Source organism: Balaenoptera acutorostrata, chromosome 2 (genome assembly GCF_949987535.1).
Source record: "Balaenoptera acutorostrata chromosome 2, mBalAcu1.1, whole genome shotgun sequence".
In the NCBI taxonomy this organism is placed as follows: domain Eukaryota; kingdom Metazoa; phylum Chordata; class Mammalia; order Artiodactyla; family Balaenopteridae; genus Balaenoptera; species Balaenoptera acutorostrata.
Window position 1 is genome coordinate 126,690,119 of NC_080065.1, and position 12,695 is coordinate 126,702,813.

At 39.7% G+C, this 12,695-nt stretch overlaps 1 protein-coding gene across 2 annotated transcripts in view; it reads right to left on the reverse strand.

The window, feature by feature from the left end:
• The window catches only part of DIAPH1 (diaphanous related formin 1), a 97,491-nt gene that overhangs the window by 11,658 nt on the left and 73,138 nt on the right, over positions 1-12,695 (reverse strand). For both annotated transcript variants that reach the window (XM_057540078.1, XM_057540079.1), the window contains exons 18-22: positions 5,916-6,014; positions 1,694-1,788; positions 1,265-1,366; positions 808-1,047; positions 546-675 (exon numbers count right to left, since the gene is read on the reverse strand). In XM_057540078.1, coding sequence (XP_057396061.1) covers positions 546-675; positions 808-1,047; positions 1,265-1,366; positions 1,694-1,788; positions 5,916-6,014 — 666 coding nt within the window. The remainder of the gene's footprint in view (positions 1-545; positions 676-807; positions 1,048-1,264; positions 1,367-1,693; positions 1,789-5,915; positions 6,015-12,695) is intronic.

A 12,695-nucleotide genomic window follows, 5' to 3' on the forward strand; every position in this document is an offset into this window, starting at 1 on the left:
AGCCTCCATAAGCTGTACAATACTAAGAAGAGAAGAGAGGCCTCATTTAATTTAACAAGAATCTATGAAATCCCCCGGGATCTTGGTCTCATTTATTTTAGAGAACAGGGTTTGGGAGGAAGGAGACATTACACAGAAATATAGAGGGTGGGCAGAAATCTGTTCCCATTTCTACTGAATGCTGCTTTTTCTTTGCTTAGTCCCAGGACGGTGAGGCCTGGTTTTTGCTAATCCAGTCCACGCTTTCTGAATGAGAAAAACTGTTGACTTAAACTAAAAATACCTGCCTTTCTTCTAGTTGTTTTTTGGTGTCTGGTGTTTCCCTAGGAAGGGAAAGAGTGCTTCCCATTTCTGTACATGAAGACCTCTCTTCTGCCCGATACTCCTCCCTGTGGCTTGGACATCATGCCTATGCTCTCTCCCGTTCCTTAAAATTCTCTGAACTGAAAATGATCTAAAATCTAGACTGAGTCTTCTTTCCCTACCCCATGCAGAGATCTCTGGGGCTTGGAACCACCTTCTAGCTTCACCCCAATCTGCCTCACCTCGGCTGGCTTTCTCCACGTGGGCAAGCTCATCTGGAAACTTGAGGACCTCGGGATAGTTATTCTCACACAACTCAGCCAAGAAGTGCAACAACGTCATCTTCTGATCTGTGGACTTGGTGTCTCGAAGCTTGGGGGAAGAGGAGAAGTGGTGAGTCCTGACACGCCCACGATCACCTCAGGCCGACAGCAGTCTGCCACACTGGGCTCCTAGAGGCCACGGCCTTCCCTTCCATCGTCACGCTCTAACCCCCTGGCTCACCTTACAGAGGAAGCTGATACTGAAGCCAAAAGCACCAGCATTCCTGGAACCAGCATTCATATAGTTTCCAACAAGCAAGGTAATCTCCAGGAGGCTAGAGAAGTTCTCGCTCTTTCGCAACTCCTCACATGCGGCAGTGACAGAAACGATCTCTGGCTTGATATTCTCCACTTGCTCACTGAACTGCAGCTTGAAGAGGATGGCATTGAGGCGAGGCCGCAGGCGGGGCACAGCGCCCATCTGGGGAGAGACAAGCAGTTCCATCATAGCCAACAGAGAGAGAGGAAAGGAAGAAGATACAGGCTTAAGCCTCCTATGGCAGAATCTGAGTTCCAGAGTAGGGAGGAGAAAGAGAGAAAGATGGGTTCAAAAGAGACAAGAGGCCAGGAGCAAGTGCCCCGGATGCTCTCGGGGAGGAGGGGGTCAGAGAAGAGTCTGTGCCACAGGCCTCACTCACCACCACGCCGAACTGCTCTGACTCAGCCAGATCATCATATTCGTCCTTCAGTTCGGAAAGCATTTTTAACTGCTCTGGCTCTGGCATCTGCTTAATGAGGTTCTGCAAGACAGAAGGGACTGTCTAAGTTTGAAGGGGATGAGCTGACAGCTTGAGCCTGCTGTCAGTCCCTCACTCTGCCCAAGGACCACTAAGAAGGAGACATGGGCTGGGGTAGGGGGAGGTGGGGGAGGCAGCTAGTGAGATGGCAGGACTTTTGAAAAATATACCAGAAATAACCTGATCACCAGAGAGATGGAAGCTTATATAAAGCCAGCATTCTTTAAGTCAACAATGCTTACAGAGTCCGCATCGTCTAGGCAGAGAGGAGACAGAGCTAGTGTACAGCAATGCAAAGAGCCAGCTCCAGAATGACCTTGCTCCTTTTACCTGGATCATAGATTCAGTCAGAACAGCCTCATTCACCTCCAGGATGACATTCTTAATCTCTTGATAGGGCATGCGGAAGGAACCCAAAAAGATTGCTGCCAGGAAATGAGATATAAAGACATGTTCTTCTCAGTCTCTTCCCCCTTCCAGCCCACCCTACAAACCTACGCTGGACAACTTTCCTAGGAGTGCTCTCTTAAAGTCATGATCACAAACCTCCACCAGCTCCCCACTGCCTGTAGAGTTAAGATCCAAGTTCCTGAGCCCAGTGTTTAAGGTTCCCACCTCCCAGCTTTCCCTCCCACGAATCCCCACATTTATGTCACACGCCAGCCACACTGTTCCAAGCACCACATTCTACAAACACCTTGTCTTTGCTCACACAGGAAGTCTTTGATCTATCTATATACATCAAAAATGTTCACCCTGTTCCTATTTTAGTTCCTCACTCCCTTGATTCCATCCTCAAAGCTGCCACTGCCTTGAAATGCTCTGATTCTTAAATTGCCACATCCCATTCCCCAACAAATACTTCCCATCCTTTCAGCTCTCTCACTCACTAATCCTTAAATTGACTCTTCAACCTCATCAGAGTGCTCTCTTGCGTGCTCTCTCTCTCCCACGAGAGAGATGCCCATTCCATTTTCTCTGAATGTCTCAGTTCTACTTTGCTTTCTCTGTTTAACCTAGACCCTGCAGTCTACCCTTTCACTCCCACTCTATTATTACTACTATTCTTATTCTCTTGTTTCCTTCTCCTTCCAGTCCTTAGTTAACCCAGCCATCTCATACCTCTCCTCTTACACCTGGGCTGATGAACACTGCAGATCAGATTCTATGAATCTGAAGTGGCACCAGTGATGGTGGGGAATCCTTCTGTGTGTCCCTAGTCCACGCTCTCCTGGCTCTCTTGGCCAAATGTCCTGCCACTTCCCCATTTGTTCTAAAAAGGCCTTGCTGCTTTTTACTGAGAAAAATTGAAGCCATCGGTCAAATTACTTGCTAAGCTTTCTCTCATGCCACTTATAAACTGAGCACTGGGGGCCCTCAGTTGGAACCAGACTAGAAAAGGCTCGAGTAAGGGCTATTTTGGAATCATCTAGAAGAAGACTTGTGCCAACACTTCTGTAAGCTTAGCAGAACTATATCCATATACTCATCCTTTTCTCGTGTTTCAATAGAACAGGTAGCCCTAAGGACCTTTTCCTTCAGCATATACAGTGGGCCTTCCGCATCTGTGGATACAGAGGGCCAACTATACTACACCATTTTATATAAAGGACTTGAGCACCCATGGATTTCGGTATACGAGGGGGGTCCTGGAACCTATCCCCCACAGGTACCGAGGGACAACGATATACACGTTCAAGTTTTTCCTATCTTAAAGAAAAAAATCCTCCCTGATCCAACATTCTTAATTACCAGCTTCCTTCTTTCCTTCACCTTATAACATTCTAAAAATATAAGTCTATTCTTGCTTCCACATTCTCATTAATTCTTCTGTCCCCACAAAGTCAGTGAAAAGATGACAATCATTTGTTGAGTGTATACTCCATGTAAGACCTAGTATCTTAAACACAATCTACATATATGATCTCATTTAACCCTATTTATAATAATGTATAAGTTTGTATTATTAACCACATTTGACAGAAAAGGAAACATACTTAAAGAAGTTAAGCTACCCGTCCAAGGTCACACTGCTAGTAAGGGTTGGAGCCAGGATTTAAATACAAACGGATTCCAGAGCTTCTGTTCTTAACACTTATGCTATACTAAAATTATTCTTGCCTAGGTCACTGACTTTCCTAATGCCAGATCCAAAAGACACCTGTCCTGTCCTGATTTTACTTGACTACTACGCCCACTTCTTAGACTATGTCAGACTATTTTTCTTGCTGTTCCTTTCCAGCCTCCTTTGAGGTCTCCCCTTTTTGTTACTTGCCCCCCCCAAATATTAATGACCTTCAAGGCAAATTATTGGCTTCAACTATGACTCATATACTATCTCTTAAATTCTTATCTCCAGCCAGACATTCCTCCTGATTTCTATACCCAAATGCCTAATACACCCATCCTGTTGGAGGATTCCCACAGGAACCTTAAATTCTATCCTAAAATTAAATCAATCATTCCTACTACCACTCTGCCATCTCTCACTCATGTCCACCATTTCTCCCACAAAAGATAGAATCTGCTCCTGCTGGATTTTCCTATTTCAATAAGTGGTACCACTCTCTATAGAGTGATCTTAACCCAAGAAAACATCTCCTTTATCCCCTCTATCAATCACTAAGTTCCATTAATTCTATCTTCTTAATATCTTCTGCCTTCCTATTCATTCTCACAACTTAGTTGCAGGCCTTGATCACCTCTCGCCTAATTTAAAGCCATAACATAACACATCTCTCTGCCTAGAGTCTTCCCCTACCCTAGCAATCCAGCCTCATAATCACTGCTGAAGTACCCTCCCCCAAATTACATAGGGTTGTATCACTCACTTTCCTGACTAAAATCCCTCCAATAACTTTCACAGTTTTCAGGATAAAATACATACTTCTTAGCCTAAGCCTATCAGACTTCTTTATGATCTAGCCTCTATGTCTATTTCTTGAAAGCTTCTTCAACCACCACTCCCCCACATATGGCCTTTAGTCAGCTGTACTCAACTACTTGCAGTTCTTGAACTGCACACATGCCTCTGTGCCTTCATACATGCTGATCCCTCTGCCTGAAACAAGTCAGCCCTCACCCTTCATTTAGTTTGTTGTAAATAGTTTTAAGCAGTACTTCATTTAGAATGACTGAGCTCCCTCCAATACTCCTCCCACTTGATTTAGATGCCCCCTTGCCCAGTGCTCTCATAAGCTTCCTAGCACACCTCCATCATAGCACTTACCAACTAGTGCTATAACCATTATTTACTTTTCCGTCTCTACCAGACATATGGCTCATGAGGATAGGGACTACCTTACTTAGTTTTGCATCCTCACCATATAAGAGGCACTTAATAATCATTGAATCACTAAATAACACCTAGACCCTCCTAATCTCAATTCTCTTCCTAAATTCTGTTTCCCATACTGATATCATTCAACTGGAAATAACAATGTACTACCCCACGGTCTTTTATCATTTTCTAAAATAACAACTGCTCATTTTAATGTTGCTAGAGACAATCTTGAGAAGAGGAACTATCTCACATCACTTTAATTTCCATAAAAGGACTTACCTACGGACACTATTTAGTAATATCTGTTGCCAATGATCTAAGATTATATAGTCAAGAATAATCTAAAGGCTTACTGTTCACATTATATCACTGACTTTACTTGTGGGTATGTGTCCTCATTACCTGTGTGATCTTGGCCAAGTCATAACATCTGAACTTTAGTTTTCTCACTGGGTAAAATGGGGACAACAGCCATGTCACTGGATCATGAGTGGGTTTTATGGAATACATACCCTTTCATCTCTGGAACACACACCTAGTATGTGCCTAATAGAGCCTGAAACCTGGCAGACCCTCAAATATTTGTTGAACAAATATTTAAATCTTCATTATGCAACATAAAGTAAGGATATCAACAGTTGAAATGAACAAAAAAATGAACATTCATCCTGATCATTAAATACTACCTATATCAACTCTGCAGAGGAGTTTCTGATCTGAAATTTGCCACCAATCAGAGTTATGAGTATAGGTAGCAAGTTCAGAACAGAACTCTTTGACGTTACTGATCCTACTCTGAGAAGTACAGGATTTACATTATTTATTCTAAACTACAAAGTTACTTTAGATTTAATGGAAGTCAAGCCAGTCACCTTTAAAGGAAATACTTAAAAGAAAATGAGAAAGAAGGAAATGTGCAGTGGCTAGAACATTTGTGTTAGATTTTCTGTGGATGTAATGGAAATAGTAAGGGCTTTGAAATAAGAAAATATGAGGTTCAACTCCCAGACCTGCCTCTTACCCGCTATGTGACTAGGCAAATTCCTAAAAGTCCTATTAGCCTTTATTTTCTTGCCGTAAAACTAGATGCTAACAATCTTGCAGTGCTATTGAAGGGATTAGATATCAGGTATTTACTATGCAATACCAGGCATACAGCAGGAACTAACAAATGGACGTTTCATATCAAGGGACCCTGGATCCACCAGAATTAAGCTCTTAGAAAAACTCCTTCATATTTCAAATTGCTGAGATCACAGAGTTACTCACAGAGATTCTGGGCTGTCTTTGAATCCAACACCTTTAACTCTTTCACTTTTTTCTTTTGCACAGATTTCTTTTCTTCTCCACCTTCCTGATCCTTCTTGGCTAGCAAGGGAAAGATTAGAAAAGTATGATTAAGGACAAACCACATCTATGTCTAAATGAACTACTGTCCCAGCCTAGAGATACTCTTCACTTCCTCTCTATAAGTAATGGTCTTCCTATTAAATTCCTTCAAGGATAACCTCCTCTTTAGCCACCCACCCTTCTATTACTGACTTCCCCCTCCAGCTATAATAAGTATATCATTTTCATTTCTTTAATAGTTAGCAATAATACTTTCCCACCCATAGCCTATCTACTTGTAGGGAACAGCAAACTTTCTTTCTGTAAAGGACCAAATAGTAAATATTTTAGACTTTGCAGACTATGTGGTCTGTCTCAACTGCTCAACTCTACCACTACAGTGTGAAAGCTGTCACAGACAATACATAAACCAATGGGCATGACTATGTTCCAATGAAACTTTACTTACAAAAACAGGTGGTCAGCCTAAGGGCTATAGTTTGCCAACCCCTGTACTAGATAGAGTCTTCCACTGTGTTATCCTTTTGTGCTTATTATTACTTATCTTTCAAGTTCTGTCTTGATCATGAATTCCCTATAAACATTTTCTTGATTTCCCCAAATGGTTATGATCTCTCTCTCTGAATCCCCACTGAATGTGATACTTTTTTATAGCAAGTCCTCTCACTGACTTTGTCATAAGCACATATAATCTGTCCTCTACAAGATAAGGACTTTGTTATTCCTCTTTGAAAAATCTCATGGCATAAAAATATATTCCTAGTATATAAATATCATGTTGCTACACACACAGAAGGTATAATATACTGCTTTCCTTCTACGCTCTTCTCAGATTACCCAAAACCAATGTATTCTTCTCTGATAAATGTAGTCACTCTCTGCTTTGATTAACTAATTTTCATGGTATTTGTTACTTAGATTTCATTCAACAATTAATAATTCAATGTTCATGACATTTCATATATATCATCTTGATCTTTCTAAATCCTGTGTTACTTTTTAAGTGTGGATACCTTCCCACCCCATTTGGATTTTGAACTTCAAGAGCATGGGCAAAGTAATTCTTCACTATATCACTCCCTCAGCACCTAGCATGACAGCAACATTCTCTCAAAAATGATTTACACTGCCTATTGAGAAGGATTCAGCAGCAGATAGAAAGAGAAACAGGAACTGTTCTGGACAGACAATTGTAAAATATTTTGTCAACTTTTCAGAAAGCCTTATGGGACTATCTCTTTAAGGAGTATCAAGAAAGTGACAAAGCTAGTTGCTTTTGAGGAGAGGAATGGCGTGCTTGACTATGGAAGAGGGAGGAATACTATTCAACACAAACCCTGTTATACTGGTTGAATTTTAAACCATATGAAAAGTATTACCTGGTATAAATAAATAAGAAAGCGAACAAAAAAGGAAGTTATATGGCAAAAGGTACAAGGAACTATTAATAAAAAAACACATCCTTTGGCTTGAGAGTTCTAACTTGAAGAAGGAAAATGCTAAATAGATGAAGGTTAGTTATTTAAATAAAGACTTATTGAGTACCTGCATGTGCCAGGCTCTGTTCTGGGTACCAGGAATAAAACAAAACAGAAAAATAGAGAAAAACTCCTGCCTTCATGGAACTTATATTCTAATAAAGAGAAATAGACAATAAACCAGCTAATAGATAAAAATAGTACATTAGGTGGTCATAAGTGCTATGAAAAGAAAACCAAGTAGGGAAGAGAACTGGGGGATTTGATGAGGGGACAGATTATAACTTTACCGGGATGACCAGGGAAGGTCTTAGTGAGAATGTGACATGACAGTAAAGACCTTTTAGAAGGTGAGAAAGCAAAGCAATTCAGGCAGAGAGAACAACAAATGCAAAGGCCTGAGACAGAAGCAGGCCCTGATGTGCTAAAGGAAAAGCAAAAAGGTCATTATTGGTGGAGTAGATGGAATGAGAGGGAGAGCTGGAGCTGAAGTCAGAGAGGCCCTAACGACAGATCATATAAAAATGAAAACCATGGGTAGTCAGATAAAAATTTAGACTTAAAACATCCAGACTGTATCACAAAACCTTAGAAGCAGAGAGGCAAAGTACAAGTAAATCTCTCATTTTATACAGATAAAGTGAAAAGATACAGAGTCACTGGTGATGTTGAAAAATAGAAAAAACAGATTCAACTTTTTGCCTGGCAATAAGATAAAAATAAATGAAAAGTATAAATACAAGAAAGAAAGGGATGAAAAAGTCCTTCCTGTGGAAGATATAACTATATGTAGAATTCAAGACAACTACTAGAAGTAATGAAGAACTACTAATGAATAATTCAGTAAAGATGACAGATAAAAGACAAGCATATGGGTTTCCAGTTTCACCAAAATGGAGTAGCCCCATGTGGAGGAAATACTATTATATTTAAAAATTGGGGAAGGTAAAGGGACCTAAATGGAAATACAGTTTCTACACTTCACGCGGACTGGTAAAACACTGATATCATTAGACTGGGAAAAGTTATGTGTGTATAATGTAATACCTAGAGCAACACCTAAGCAAACTGTATAAAGTGATATACTCAGGCATTATAAATAAATTAAAATGGAATAAAAAATATTCAAAAAAAACACAGAAAAGTAAGAAAAGAGAAAAGGAGGAAGCATACAGAAAACAAATAACACAGTGGCAGACTTAAGCCCTAAAATATCAGTAGTTACATTTAATATAAACGGTCTAAATACACCAATTAACTGAGATTGGCTGTAGTCTAAGTACCTGACCATTTGTTTTTTTTTTAATTGTAATATAAGTACCTGATAATAAGCTTTTGATTGCTGAGGCATCCACTTCAAAGACATCCATCTTGAATAAACATATTGCCAGCTACACAACTAGATAAAGAACCAGGCCACCGTCCATGAAGTTCCCCTTTTAGAAAGCCGTGGGTGACCTACATAACTGATCATTAGAGGGACCCTGTTTTTCCTTTTGTGCACTTCAATTCCCGCTCTCATGTTTTAAATTCACCAATAAAGAGTGAACCCATGAAATCCTAGGCACCTCACCCTCAACCCCAATAAAGGCAGAAGCCCAGGGATGACCTGCAGCCCCCTACCCGTCTCTCTTCCTGTGACCTCAATGTGTGGCCTGAGACATGTCATGTCAGGACCTGTGAGCAATAAAACCTTGCTTGTTCTCTGATGCTTGTTGCTGAGGTGCATCTTGCAATCCTAATAAGAACCACAAGGGCTGGTCCAGCCACAACACTGGCCCAGGTGAGTGCCCCCAGGCATTCCCAGGCAACAGCATTAGTAGGCTAAGACCTACACAAAACACGGCAGAGTGGATTAACAAAAGACCCAACAATATGCTGTCTGTAAGAAACTTTCTTCAAATACAAAGGCTGAATGTAAAAGGCTGAAAACAGATATACCGTGCAAACCTTAATTAAAAAAAAAAAGTAGAGTGGCTATATTCTATCCAGTGAGTAGATTTCAGAGCAAAGAAAATAGCTGGAGACAAAGAGGGACATTACATGATGATTAAAGGATCAATCCACCAGGAAGACATAACAATCCTAAATGTGTATGCACCAAACAACAGAGCCTTAAATATAAGAAACAAAAACTGATAGAGATGAAATGAGGAAACCAGCATAGCCAAGCCACAATAATACTTCAAGGCATTAATACCCTATCTCAGTAATGGGTGGAACTCTATACAAAAAATCAACATGGATATAGAAGTGAACAGTAAAATCAATCAACAGGGTCTAATTGATATATACATACATAGAACACTTCACCCAACAACAGCAGAATACATTTTTTTAAAGTGCTCACAGAATACCCACCAAGAAAAATATCCACCTGGGCCATAAAATAAACCTCAACAAATTTAAAGGATTAAAATCATAGAGCGTGTTCTCTGACCATAATGGAATCAAATGATAAATCAATAACAGAAAGATAACAGGAAAACATCCAAACACTTGGAAACTAAAGAACCACTTCTAAATAATTTGTGGGTCAAAGAGGAAATCTCACAATAAATTTTAAAAATACATTAGAAATGAATGAAAATGAAAGTACAACATATCAAAATATATGGGGCATAGCTGAAGCAATGCTGAGAGGGAAATTGACAGTGCTAAGTTTATATTAGAAAAGAAGAGCTCAAATCAGTAATCTAATTTCCTAATTCAACAAAGTAGAAAAAGAAAAAAAATAAACCCAAAGCAAGCAGAAGGAAGGAAATATAAAAGAACAGAAATCAATAACAATGAAAACAACAGAAAAAAACAATCAACGACGCAAAAAGCTGATTTAAAAAATAAATTAATAAAATAGATACACCTCTAGAAAGACTGACAAAGATAAAAAGAGAGAAGACCTATCTCTCCAACATCAGGAATGAAACAATGTCACTTTAGGTCCTGCAGCCATCAAAAGGATAACAAGGGAATAATACAAACAACTTAGTACTCATAAACTGAACAATTTACCAAAAAATGGACCAATTCCTCAAAACCCACAAACTACTGAAACTCAACCAAGATAAAACAGGTAACTTGAGTACTACTGAAATCATTTAAAAAACTGAATTCATAACTAAAAGTCTGCTGAACAGAAAATCTCCTGGCCAAACGGTTTCACTAGAGAATTCTACCAAACATTTCAAAAAAAATTAATGCCAATCTCCTCCAAAAAATAAAAAAGGAAGAAATACTTCCTACTTCATTTTATGAATGCCACCAAATTATCCACTTTAAATGGTTAATTTTATGTTAAGTGAATTTCACCTTAATAAAAAAATCTGTAATTTTTAAACACCTGTTTAAGATATTTAAAATCACTAATTAAATCAGTGAAATTTGAATATGGATTGTATATTAGATAACAGTATTATATCAATGACAAATTTCCTAAATGTGATAATTACACTGTAGTTATGAAAAAGAAAGTCCTTATACTTGGGAAAGGCATGCAGAAGAACTTAGGGGTAAAGGGCCATGATGCTGGTACTTTATCTCAAACAGTTCAGTTAAAAAAAAAAAAAGAGACTATTCACAGCAGCATTATTCATAATAGCCAAAACACAGAAACAACCCAATGTCCATCAACTGACAAATGGAAAGACAAAATGTGGTATATCTATACAGTAGAGTAGTATTCGGCCATAAAAAGGAATGAAGTGCTAATACATGCTAAAACACGGGTGAACCTTGCAAACATCATGATTAGTGAAAATGTCAGACACAAAAGTGTACATATTGTATGATTACACTGATACAAAACATCTAGGATAGGCAAATTCAGAGACAGAAAGTAGATCAGTGGTTGCCAAGTTGGGGGAAAAAGAAGTAGAGAGTGACTGCTAATGAACTGAGGGTTTCTTTTGTGTGTAATGAGAATGTTCTAGAATTAATTCAATGGCTGCACCACTTTGTGATATACAAAAGACCATGGAATTGTACACATTAAGGGTGAATTATATCTTAATACATAAATAAATACATACATGCATACAATGAACCACAGGTCTAGACAGAAACCCTAAAACTATTAACCTTCTAAAAGAAATCATATGGAATTCCCTGGTGGTCCAGTGGTTAGGACTTGGTGGTTTCACTGCCATGGCCCAGGTTCAATCCCTAGTCGGGGAACTAAGCTCTCACAAGCTGTGCAGCACAGCCAAAAAGAAAAAAGAAGACATCAGAAAAATTTTCACCACTTTGGAGTGGGCAAAGATCTCTCAGAAATAAAAAAGTACAAACCATGTGGTAGGAAGAATCCTAAGTTGGCATCCTGGGATTTTCTTGGAGTTCTAGGAAACTAGGAGTTTCCCTCCTGGTGCACATACCCTGTATAATCCTTTCCCTTGAATGTGAGTGGGCTTGACTTATTCTGGTGAGCCCTTTTAAACAAGGGTTTAGAGCTCAGAGACAAGAGAAGTCAGAGAGATTTGAAACTGAAGCAGACGCTCTCTTGTTTTTCTTGAAGAAGCAACCGCCATGTTGTGGAGAAGGCCATGTGGCAGGAAATGGTGGGCAGCCTCCAGGAGCTGAGAACAGCCACTGGCTGATGACCAGCCAGAAAAGAGGAACCTGTGTCCTACAATTATAAGGAACAGGATTCAGCCAAATACCACATGAGCGTGGCAAAGGACACTGAGCTCCAGAAGGCAATGCAGCCCAGCCAGAACCATGACTTCAGTTTGGCGTGACCGTGAGCAGAGGATCTAGCTAACTTGGATTCCAGACCCATGCAAACTGTGAGATAATAAATCTATGTTGTTTTAAACTGCTAAGTTTGTGGTAATTTGTTCACAGCAATAGAAGATAACACAAAACATAAAAGAAAAATTGATAAAGTGGACTCTATAAAAATTTAAAAGTTTTATTCTTCAGAGACACTGTTAAAAAATAAAAAGACAAGCCACACACTGGGAGAAAATGCCTGCAAAACACATTTTTGATAAAGGACTAGCGTTCAGAACATATAAAAAAAGTCTCATGAGTCAACCATAAGAAAACAAACAGGGGCTTCCCTGGTGGCGCAGTGGTTGAGAATCTGCCTGCTAATGCAGGGGACACGGGTTCGAGCCCTGGTCTGGGAAGATCCCACATGCCGTGGAGCAACTAGGCCTGTGAGCCACAACTACTGAGCCTGTGCTCTGCAACAAGAGAGGCCGTGATAGTGAGAGGCCCGTGC